General features: G+C 56.5%; 1 protein-coding gene across 1 annotated transcript in view; it reads right to left on the bottom strand.

Moving 5' to 3' along the window:
• Positions 1 to 9,636: 9,636 nt before the first annotated feature.
• The window catches only part of CTNNBL1 (catenin beta like 1), a 56,581-nt gene continuing 54,447 nt past the window's right edge, over positions 9,637 to 11,770 (bottom strand). The window contains exon 16 of the mRNA XM_072879292.1: positions 9,637 to 9,884. Coding sequence (XP_072735393.1) covers positions 9,796 to 9,884 — 89 coding nt within the window. The 3' untranslated portion in view covers positions 9,637 to 9,795. The remainder of the gene's footprint in view (positions 9,885 to 11,770) is intronic.

Below are 11,770 nucleotides of genomic sequence, written 5' to 3'. Positions count from 1 at the left end.
TAAGGGGCAAGATCCCGCTCTCCCTTCAGCCGTACAAACCCAGAGGCCAAATCCAGCGACATCACCAGCGTTTCCCCAAACCCGCACCTTGCAGCAGATCAGAACCGTGGCACCGTGGCCTGTACAATTTATGCACCTGTTTTGAAAAGTCTAGAGATGTAAAAAGGAGCCCGAAGGCAGTATATCTCCACCTCAACACCAAGCTTCATGGCTGAAGGGAAGGCACAGACTTCACCCACACGGTATTATCGGTGTGCTACATAGCAATCTGAAGGATATTTGCTCTCTAGATAAACAGTAAAATCAGATTATTTCAGGTGTTTTCTGCCATGAGGTGACAGATGCTTGCTACAAAGAGATTCTTTAAATTGGACTTGAAAATGCAAACTGTATTTCTTTGCCCTTCCCTCAGCAGGCTTCCTCCAGCAGAAAGAGCAGGGGTATTTTTCACATCACTGCCCTGCGAGGCAGGATGCCCGGCTCCGCCAGGAAGAGCCCCGGCACGACTGCAGGAGCTGCGCTGTCTCATACCTGCGTTACAAATCAATAGTTTTAAAAAAGTTCTACCTGCTGCAGTGTTTTCTGCATGTCAGAATAAAGCCCAGATCAGAGCAGAGAGCATTGATCTCTGCCCAAGTTCATTACTCCCTCCAGAGTTAAAAGCTGGGGGAAGGAGGGAGCAGCGGTAATGGATGAGCCGGGCGCCCGGCAGCGTTCAGAGGGTCCCGCTTTGGGACAGCGAGAGCCGTGAAGGGCTCCAGGCTTCCCGAGGGAAAGCTGCCGGGAGCCGAGGGCAGCCGCCGGCACTGGGAAGGGGCGGGAGGAGGATGCTGGAGGAGCTCGGGAGCCACCAGCCACCAGGGTCTGGGCAGCTCCTCGCTGCGCCCATGGGGGAACAGCCCCCGTGCCCAACCATCGCAGCGGGGGCCCAGGGACGGACTTTGTGCTCCAGCCACCCCCCCGGCCGGGAGCCAGCAAGCAAGTACAGCTGCAAGCAACTACAGCTGCAAGCAACTACAGCTGCCTCTGCGGAGTGGCTCCGGGCCGGATCCTGAGCCAAGCAATAGCACCAGATCGCCCAGAGCCACGCATGGAGGCAAAACACCCACACACTAAAATACGGGGTTCGTGCACAGGGTCAAGTGCGACAGGAAAAAGCAGCAAAGGCCAAGCACAAGCGAGCCCTGCGGTTCGGGCAGCCCAGTCTCGTGGCTGCTGCGTGGCCCCGGGTCCCTCCTCTGCCACCAGCCGGCAAGGGGACCTGAATGAACCCACGCTGAAACAGCACCTACGAACTGCCCCCTCAGACCTGGCACCCCCACTTTGCGAAGCACCCACCTGTGGGTGCAGCCGGAGCAGGAGCCGGGGACGTCACCCAGCAGGGACTGCACGTCCCGGGCACGGGTCCCCATCCCAGGCCCAGCTCCCGGCGCCCCTGGCACGAGGGGCAGCACGGCCCCCACCAGCCAGCGGGTGCTGAGGCTGCGTGACCGCACCTCAACAGCTGAAACCTGCCAGGACCTTCCAGTGTATCATCAGAGATACGTAAATCATGCCACGAGGAAGCAAGGAGAGCATAAATTCCTCTCGGAGCTGGGAACGCCTCCAGGTGCAGAGCCTGAATTAAGTCCCATTTCCAGCTGATTTTCTGCCGCCACAGCAAGATGACAAACGGACACCGGGTCTGTGCGGGGGCCCAGCAGACGGGGAAGGGGAAGAGCCAAGCCTCCGCGCATCTCGGGCGCACTTGGAAGGTTTCATTTTCCTCCTCAATTTTAATTCATCAGTGAAAAGGCCCAGAGCAGATGCTGTCTGCTGCTGCAGCCACGCAGCCCTGATGAACCCCTGTGTGTCTGACAGGGATAGGAGGGAAGGTCGCTCGCACACAGAAGCGAGAGCAGAGCCGGTGGCTCCCAGATCAGATAGATGCCAGCGCTCGCTGCGTAACGAGGTCCCTTATCTGCGCGCTCGCTATTGCTCTGAAATAGCTGGCGCCTCCCTTGCAGGGCTCCTGTTCCAGCCGAACGTGCCCAGGGACTCGCTCAAGGATGAACGTTCCTTATCTCCGTTAGCGCCAGGTTTTCTGCCTACCGTTTAATTTTGCATGTGCCATCGGTTCTGCTCAGGGTGGGCATCTGCAAGATGGGGGAATCCAGTGGCCGTTTCCACGTGGCGACACCACAAAGACCCCGGCAGCACCACGTCCGCCGCAATCGCAGCGCGTGCGCCGTGAGGTCGGCGCGCGCGTTTCCCCTGGGATGCCCGGCCGTTGGGTGGCAGAGGCGAGCCTGCGGAGCCGGAGGCTGCAGTGAAGCTCTGAAGAGCTGGATGAGAGGCTGGAAGTGGGGCGGTGCCCAGCCACATCAGCGGCACCTCCCGGGGAATTGCCCTGACCGGGGCCCGGGAGGACCCTGACCCCACGGGACAGCCGGGAGGATCCCCCGGGAGGATCCACTCGCCACGGCCAGGGCGCAGGGACGGTCCCGCGGTGACACAGCCCCGGCCCAGCACTCCCCAAGGACACCCAGAACCAAAGCGAGATGGGGTCAGCCCTTCCTGCTGGCTACCAAGTGCCGCTCGTGTTCCTTCCGACACAATCCAAGCCCCGTGTTTTCTTTCGACAGCAGAGCTACCCAGCAACTGCATCTTCAGCTTAAGGCATCCAGGGAAGAAAAAAAACAAACCCAAACCAAAAAAACCCCACAGCTACTGAAGCGCTGAGGGTTGCCTCATGCATTATTTTGAAATTCACCTCTTTAAGGGTTCGTGCGGGGACACCCTGAGGCTCAGCACCCCCCGCTCTGGGGACGGCGGGATGGCTGCTCTCCGGTCCCCGCTGCCTGCCCGCCCTGCCCACAGCCGCTCTCGCCCCCGACGCTCCCCCATCGGCGGCCGGTCCTGCACCCCCACAGCCCCACGAGCTGCAGGGCCGGGCACAAGAGCTCTCCCGAGGTCCGTGAGCCAACGCTCGAATCCGCGGCTGGCTGGGAGAGTGGATTGGGTTGTTCATCTCTCTGACGGGCAGAATAAACACCCTCCACATTGATACGAGCTCATTCCTGATACTTGTTTAGAGACTTGACAATCCCTGTATAAAAGGATTTCCTTCCACAGCTGAAGTTTGACATTCCTGCATTATTAGATTATTTCCAAAGGTCTGCGTGCACTGCAGGAAAACAACACTACCGACATCCAACATTACAACCTTCTCCTCCACAAATCATCCCGGGCGCAATAAGCCACGGAGACAGCGCCCATTTGAAAACCCCGATGCAGAGAAGCAGCCAGGGGAGGCAGCGGGGTGGGAGCTCAGGTGAGCAAACACAACCCAGCCACGCTGTAACAACAAAAAATAATTAAAAAATTTAAATCAAGCAGGGAGGCAGGCCCGGGAGAGGGTTTGGGTATGGAGGGAACACTGGCCCAGGCACACCAGCCGCTGGGTTCAGACTCCAGCGCTGGCACCGGCTCCTGGTGCCAGTACCGGCACAGTCCTTCCCAGCGGCACGACCCGGCTGGGAGAGCACCGGGGCCCCACGCACGGGGAGAGCATCCCTGGGGCACAGAAACGCCGCGGCTCCATCCCCTGCCCGGCTCGGGGACGGCTGCAGCCCCCGGCCCCCACCCTGGGGAAGCCCCGGGGGTCCCAGCACGGCACGGGGGAAGGCGGTGGGAACGTCCACCCACCGCGTAAGGGCTTCGGGAGTCACAGGTCTCTGCCCAGAGCAGCCCCCGCGCAGGGCAAGGCTACCCAAAGCATAAAATTCAGAAGAAAATTACTTGAAAAGAATTCTTTCTTCAGAGAGCAATTCATGCCTATTTCTAGTCCATTAACTCCTTCCTCCTCTGCAGAACCCACATCAGGCTCCCGATGGAGAGAAGCGCTGTCACAGGTGTCAATCATTTCAGCAACAGTTCCCTCTTTCCAAACCATTGTTTTAAGGACCAAATAAATCAAATGTAAAAAAAAAACAACCCAAAAAACTCAAACAACAAAACCCCAAACCAACCACCCCTTCCCCCTCCAGATTATTTACTGCCATGTGAGAAAATGAGAAAAGCCTTCCCTGAAACCCAGCTCTTAAAAGAAAAAAAATATTTTTTAAAAAATCAATAGTTTAAGTGACTTATTTGTGCTGCTGAAGGTTAGTTTCCCAGTTTTGACAGTCTCTCTTTGTGCAGCCTGGGTCTCTCTACCAGGATGCCAAGAGATATTCCTCAGTCATGATTTGCACTCATTTCTCCCCATTTAGAGAGGCTCAGCCAGGAGCGGGGCTGAAGATGGATTCAGACCTGCGGCGAGGACGGTGCCGGTCTCCTGCGGCCGCGCGGAAGAGCCGCCAGCTCCTGCTGCTCCCGGCAGGAGGAAACCGGCGCTTCCGCAGCTGGGATCTGCCGCCTTCCCTGGAGCTGTCGGCCGCCGGCACCGGGGCTCCCACCCCATTACCCGCCATGGGGCTGCTGTAACCATCCCTCTGCCGCCTCTGTCCCGCACCGGCTGCCCCAGCACTCGCCCCAGCCCCAGCAGAGCCCGGGCAAACCCCGCTGGGGCGAGAGCCCGCACGGAGCACAGAGGAAGCCGACGGCCCTGCAAACTGGGGACAGCATCTCCCCCGTCCCTCGCCGCTCTCCTGCTTTCCAAATGCTCCGCTAGCGCTCAGCAGCCTCGTGCACCCGGTACCCGACCCGGCTCGGTGCCCTCGCAGAGCCCAGGTGCCCGGGTGATGGGCTCACATCCCCTCCTGCAGCAGCCGCTCCCCGCAGCCGGCCTCAGCCCAGGGCAGCCTTGGGCTTCCCCGGGGGGAGCAGAGCCCCCGACACCACGTCCCGGGGCCCCGCTGCAGAGGGAAGGGGGAGCGTGGGGCTGAAGGGCAACGCTCCTGCGGCAGAACACCCTCCCCTCTCCTTTCTCTCAGAGTGCAAGCCTCCTACCTCCCCATCACCAGAGTGCCTCATCAATCATGTTCCCTCTAATTAACTTCTAATTTACCTCTTTAGTCAAATCTGTTTACAATCAGAGACAAGAAAACATGACCCAAGGAGAGGTGCGAGGGAGATTGGTCTCTCTCCCCGCATGCTCCGCTGCCTCCGTGCCGCAGCCCGGCCCGGCACCCAGAGCACGGGCAGCAGTGGGGGCATCGGCCCCACGTCCTGCCCAAAACCCCCATCGGGGCTTTTCCCGGCCACGCTCCGGCCTGCGCTCCTGCTCCCCGTCACGGCCCTCCTCGGCCGTTCCTGCCCTGGGAAGGTTTTAGCATCTCCCCGTACACGAGATCTCCCACCCGCCCCGAGCCCTCGGGGCCGCCTCGGTCCCACGCGGCACCACCGGCACACGGCCACCTCGGGGCGGGCAGGGGAACGAACGTGCGGCTTGATGTGCCGAGGGCTCGCAGGCGAACCGGACAAAGCCACCCGGCTCCTGTCACCTCACGAGATGCCCCCGCTGTCGCCTCCAGCAGCTCGGAGCCCGAGGGGTGCCGCTGCCTGGGGTCTGCGCCGCGCCCTCGCCCCACTCCCAAAAAACATTTAGCCCAAAAGCCAGCAGTGATGCTGCTGCCCCTGAACTTTAACCCAGGGTGAAAAAAATCAGAAGGGGTTAAAGCAAGGAACAAACCCCACCGTCCACAACCTACGAATGCTTCGTTAAGAAAATGCGTTATTGGCTCAACCCTTTCATCCTCCCCAATTACAACAGCAGCATTCTCCGCAGCTGCTAAGGCTCATGGCGCCCGTCCTCATACCTCCAAGGCCTCTCTGTGCTGCTCAGCATTACAGCAAAAATGAGCCGGCCTGCAGCAGCACATTAAGCTGAATAATTATCTTAATTAATAACAGCGGGCCCAGGTGGGCATCCAGCCCATCCCACGGACCAAGGCAGAGGATCCGGCATCTCCCAGAAGCAGCACTCGCGGTTGGGACGCAGGTGCACGGCGGTGCCGGGTGCTGAAGGCTCCCCCGACCGCAGGAGAGGCACACAGCAGCTTCCCTGCCCCAGGCACCCCACGGATAAAATCCGCTTTTGAGAGAGCAGCTCCCACAGGCCTAAAACAAGATCACAATTTGTTGGTCATCCCCCTCTTTCAGTGCACCTCCCTCTCCTCATCAAATCTCATTATTTATCTGCTGAAAACATTTACGGATTGGGGATTTCTCCAGACACAAGCATTAGGAGCGGCAATGCAAGCCCAGAGGCCACGCCGTGGACAGGGACGGCCCCGGGAGCAGGGGGAGCGCAGGCCGGAGCGGGAGGCTCCGATCCCCTGTCCCTGCCGGGGCGGTGCCGAGACGCTGGAGAGCCAGACCCCGATGCAGCAGCCCAGCGCACCAACACCATCAGGCCCTGGGGATGCTAAGGGGTTTTTTCATGCGTTACCAGGGTTTTGTACAAGATAACAGGTTTCGTACGTCCCAGACAGGGCAGGGAGCCGCTTCCAGTCCCTCCGGTCCACCGGGACTGCCAGGCAGAGGATCCCAACTTTTGTGCAGTGGGCTTTTCCTCCCTCTGAAAGAGTTCGGAAATTAGGAGGAGAGAATAATTCATCACCCGTCTTGTGAAAGCCTGACTTGCAATAACAGCTCTGTGCTAATTCCTCAGCAACGTCTGGGCATCCTTATCTACCACAGAGAGAGGCGAGGTTGGGTTGTGCTCAGGTAGGCACGGGCATTTTGGCTTTCTGTAATCCCTGCAAGTATCTCCTTCGGCTCAGGAAGAAAAAAGTAAGTGGAAACACTCCTCCAAGGAGTTCTTTCTCCCAGGGCCGGCCTGTCCCACCGGCACGGGAGCTGCCGCTGCCATCGGGCCGCTCGGCAGCAGCTCCTGTGCCATCCCCTGGGGAGGCTGCGGCACGGTGCGGTGCAGCATCACGGCAGGGCCCCGCCGGCCGCGGGAACCGCGAGGGGCAGGGCAGGGGCTGGCACCGCATCCCCGGCCCTGCAGCCCCCGGGAGAAAGCTGTGCTCTCCCAGCGCTGCCTCCGACTCGCTGCGGCACAGGCACCGACTCCTCCTGCGGCCGCCGGGGCTAGAGAGCCAGCAGCGGCTCCGGCAGCAGCTCCTGCAGCGGCCGTCCCGTGCCCCAGCCACCCCTTTGCAGCCCGTACTGCCGGGCACAGAGAACACCAGCTCGCAGGACGATGCTGAGCCCCAGTCCCCATCACCAGTCGTCCCCGTTCCAGGTGGGAAAGCCATGGCCCTTCTCCCAGGCTGGGGCAGCACTGACCGCTGGCACCCGGAGCAGCGTCGGGGCCCTTCCCTGCTGCTGCCCCGGGAGCCCAGCGAACCCGCAGGCCACGGCACTGCCGCGCACCAAGCCTTCGGTGCCGTCACCCACTGTCCCTCGGCACGAATACTCACAGCAAGCGTTCACTGGCACAACCCGCTGTGGCAGCCGCTGACATCGAGCAAATGAAAAAACCCAGAAGAAAACTACCCTGAAACAACCTGGTGAGAGTCGTTAACGCTCGGGCTCGTTTCTAGCACAAATACCTGCCCTAAGAGCGACTCTCATCCCAGCAGAAGCAGCAGTACCCCACGTAATCGCAGGGTACACACCATGTTAAATCACCACTGCTTCAATACCAATTCTTTCAGTGAACTATCCAGAGACTTAAAGGATTTGGTGAAGCGCTTTGAAGAGCTAACAAATTACAAAAGGGAAAAAAAAAAACAATCAAAGAAAAGCTGTCTTATACAAGAGGAACATTCATTACGAGCAGCCTGAGCTCCCTCCAGCAGCACCGCTCCCGGAAAGCGAGCCGGCCAGCCATTAGAGCAGGGAATGATTTTCAGCCCAGAGTCTCCATATTTAGTAACCCAGCTAACGCAGCTAGAATGGAAACGGTAAAGGAGGAGAAATTCACTTTCCGAAAGCAAAACTCCAGCCGAAGCAGCAACGCGGGAGAGGGGGTTTCACTCCCGCCGGACGCCGCTGGAGGTTTTCCCCATCTGAGGAGCCGACGCAGAGCAGTGATCGTGCGCTGCACGCCCGCACCAGCTCACCAGCCGTGCACGGAAATGATCCCACATACGTGCACAAGTGCAGCAAATCGAGGGAAATCAGATCAAAGACGGTACATTTAGATTTAAAAAAACTTACCTTGTACTCAAGCAGCTTATAGTACTATTTTCAAGATCCTCCCTGCCCTTTTCCCCCCAGATATGTGGCCCCTGCTTCTCAGTCGAAGCTGTTTCACGTTCGCTAAGCTCCCCTTCTGTTCCGCTCAAACCTCCTTCCTCACACCCCCTCCCTTTCTCCTCGGCTTTTCCCACACAAGGGCACTGTGAGACAGGGAACAACAGATCATCTTCCCGGAGGAAAACCAGAGACCGGCTTTGACCACAAATCCACTGTCTGTGGTGTGGAAAGGGAACAATTCCCAGACTCGAGTAAAGTAAAAATCTAAACACATCTGAAAGATTAAGAAAAAAACACCTTTAAGGAAGCGGGTTGAAAACAGAAGAAAGAAATGAGGAATTCAAACAAGTTCTGCACCAAAAATGTATTTTTGCAGCTTTTTGTGGCTGCTGAAACCATGACTTCCATGTTGATCCCCTGAATAACAGCATTTGATAGCACCCAGGCCAGCAGTGCCTACGCAGTCATGATTGAAGGAAGCCTTTAAGCTTCCCTGACAATGCATTTTTCTTGGAGATAAAAAATGAATGCTGCCAGCATGCAAATCTCTCTAAATTAGGCAAGGCCCAGCTTGCTGGAGCTGCGATGTTTTGTGATGACAGTCATTAACTTTAGCAGAAGAAAAGAGGATGCGGGAAAATATTCTCAGCTACTTCTTGTCCCAGTTGGGAGTCACTGCTCGGGGAAGCGGTAGGGTTTGGCATGCCGACACCTGAAATTACACTGCAAGTGCAGAAAGGTAACAGAAAAATGAGCTGCGGTCTGTCCCACTGCAATCAGCAAGTCGGTCAGAGGCAAATCACTTGGTCTTTCTGCAGCTCCCACAGCGCACCTGCAAAAGGCTGCAGGAGGGGGGTTTTCCCTCTTCTATTGGTGAACTTATTGCTGCTGTAAAAAGCCAGACTCCCAGTTCAAGAATCAGAATGCTGATTTTCTACAGAACAAGCACAGCCAAGACCTAAAGCCAACTGCGAAAGGAAGTCAGTGGAATTTGGGCATTTTACTGATGTTATTTGGGCAATACTGGGATTTTACCGGTCCCTCTTAGTTTCGAGTATAACCTGGACAGACTCACTCCGACATCCCCTTCGGGATGGGCGATGGCTGACTGGCCTGTGCCAAAACTTGCCTTTGGTTCGGACTCACCTTTGGGAAGATGTAGCAGGAACGGCTAATGTGGTTGAGTCCTGGTTTCCCTCTGCCACTGAAGAGCAGCTGAACTGGACACATACCAACGCCCCAGCCTCCCCTGTTTACGTCAGTACAGCGGGTTGTGTGTTTTCGTTAATGTGTCAGGCTGGAATAACGTGCTAACGATGCCTTGAGCTATCTGGGCTTCCCCTTTACCCTCCCTCTAATGCCTCTACTGTTGTATTGTTTCACACCGATCACTGCAGTTTGACTGGGGGCGGGAAGGAAAAATCTTGAGCTGCCCTACTGCGAGGTACGCGGCTGTAATCCCTCTCACAGCAGACCACTTAAATGACAAACAAGGAATTAAAAAAAGCAAACTATCTTTAATATCTCCAAAATCCCATTTAGAAGCAGTTTCATAGAAACATCACTTTTATCATGGAATCAAGGCTGGAGGAGGGCAGGAGAAGGAGGGAGAACCAGATGCCACGTCCTCGTGGGCAGACACAGAATTCGGCCCCCGAGTCCTCAGAAATTCTCCAGCAGATCCAGGATCCGCTTCTGCTCGCTCTCCCGAAACTCCTGGTTCTTCCCATCCCCGATGTTCTCCGCGTACTCTGCGGGGAAGAGAGCAGACAGACAACAGGCTTTGGGTGAGATACTGATGAACGGTGGGCAACTCCTCTTGCAGATACCACAGCCGAATCTACATCTGCATCCACTGCAAACAGCTGAATGGGAATTTATGCAAGGAGCGTTGGTGGTTTTTCTCCCCATCCCCAGGGTTAAAGCTTTGCATAATAAGCATCTACTGTCCCCTCATTAAAAGTTTTTGTAGCAAACAGAGACCGCAGCAGGAACAAGCCCAAGCAGACACCAGCACCCAGAGGCAGTACCTGTTCCCGGCGCCTAACCATTCAGGAAGGTGACAGCCCCGCTGCTCCTCCCAGCTCCTCTGTCATCCCAGAGCAGAGCCCACTGCCAGCCCTTTGAACTGGCCAGTCGTACCGCTGGCCCCTCTCAGCCCAAGACATTCAAAAGAGTCCTGCACAACACCGGCTTTCCAGGTCCCTTGTAACGCTGAGTATCATCAGGGGAAGTCAGGCAGGGGCCGGTACACAACTGTTAAACATTCCTAGCCCCACGTTTAACCCGCCTGTTGTCCAAGCATCCTGAATGAGGATTTTTGTCACGTGGAGACCAACTCCCCAATCTACAAGTGCTTTTAACCATACAGAAGAAAACACACCAGTTCAGATTTAACTACAAACAAACTCCTTGTCTTCAGGCAGAGGACACCAGACCCTCACCAAGGTCTAGCCCATCCATGCACACAGTCAAACACCATGGAACCAAAAACTTCCTCTGCAGCTCTCCCTCTTGACATTCATTTAAAGCTAGCAGCTCTCATCCCCGTACCAGTTCCCTCCTTCCTGCCACCAGAACCTGCAAATTCAGAGATGGTTTAAAAAGAAAAAATGAAAAGCAGGTTTTGAGCTGCGAAAGCAAGGAGCTGAACAAATCTTAGTAAATCAGGAGCAGACTGCCTGGTTAGACAGTGTTTTCCAGCCTCCGCCTTCTCGCGTTCTTTCCCTTCTTCCTAAACAAACAGAACAGCTTGTATTCAGCATCTGAATGGTAAGTTGCTGTAGAAAGTTTGCTTTAATATTTATATGTTCAGCACTGCTACATGCTTCTGAGCTCCATCAAAGCCTTTATTATAAGAGCACTGAAAAGAGTGAGGACAGGGAGAAGTTAGCTGAAGTGGGAGTCTTTCCTCCTGCGTGCACTCTCTCTCTCTCTCCATGTACAAGAAGCAGAGTTCTTTGCCAGGGCCTCTGGGAGAAATCCTTTTAATATTTATAAACTGCTACAGTACCTGTAACAAGACCAGGCGGGTAACACTGAGGTTTGCTGCAAGTGAACCTGACCTCCTCGCTGTCCTGGAGAAGGGGGACCAGCACAGGGAACTCTTCCCTTGGATGGAGGAGAAACTCTCCATCGCACTTAACGAAGACAGCACCAAGCTAATAGATTTGTTGCAGCTACCTAGGTATTGGCTAATTGCATAAGGGCACGGCTCCAGCAGCCCGGCATCAGCTCTGCTGCCATTTGCACGCTTTAGCGAAGGGCTGCACCACAGCGCCCGGGGATCAAAACCTGCCGCCCGCTGCTGGCAGGAGAGAAAGCCCACTGCGGCAGAGACGGGCTTACCTTCCCAGGAGAAGGTGCCAGCTAAGGCTGGCGTTTAGCTCAGGTTCTCCTGTCCCCTCCGGGCAGTACCAGAGCTTTCCGTCAGCAGCGGAGCTCGAGGAGGAGCAGGCTCTGTCCCCAACGAGCCCTTTCCGTGCTTTGTCAGAGTTAAGTGCCTCTGAAACAGATGCAGCGACCGCAATTGCCGGTGTTTATTGCAGCCCAAGGGCAATGCTTCCCTGCCTGCTGCTACCTCTGACAGCTCAGGATACCCACGTGAGGGACGGACGTGGTCCCAGCCCGGCACAGC

The sequence above is a fragment of the Ciconia boyciana genome, chromosome 14 (genome assembly GCF_034638445.1).
Source record: "Ciconia boyciana chromosome 14, ASM3463844v1, whole genome shotgun sequence".
Taxonomy (NCBI): domain Eukaryota; kingdom Metazoa; phylum Chordata; class Aves; order Ciconiiformes; family Ciconiidae; genus Ciconia; species Ciconia boyciana.
The sequence above is the reverse complement of the archived record's forward strand: the minus strand, read 5'-3'. Positions and strand labels throughout refer to the sequence as shown.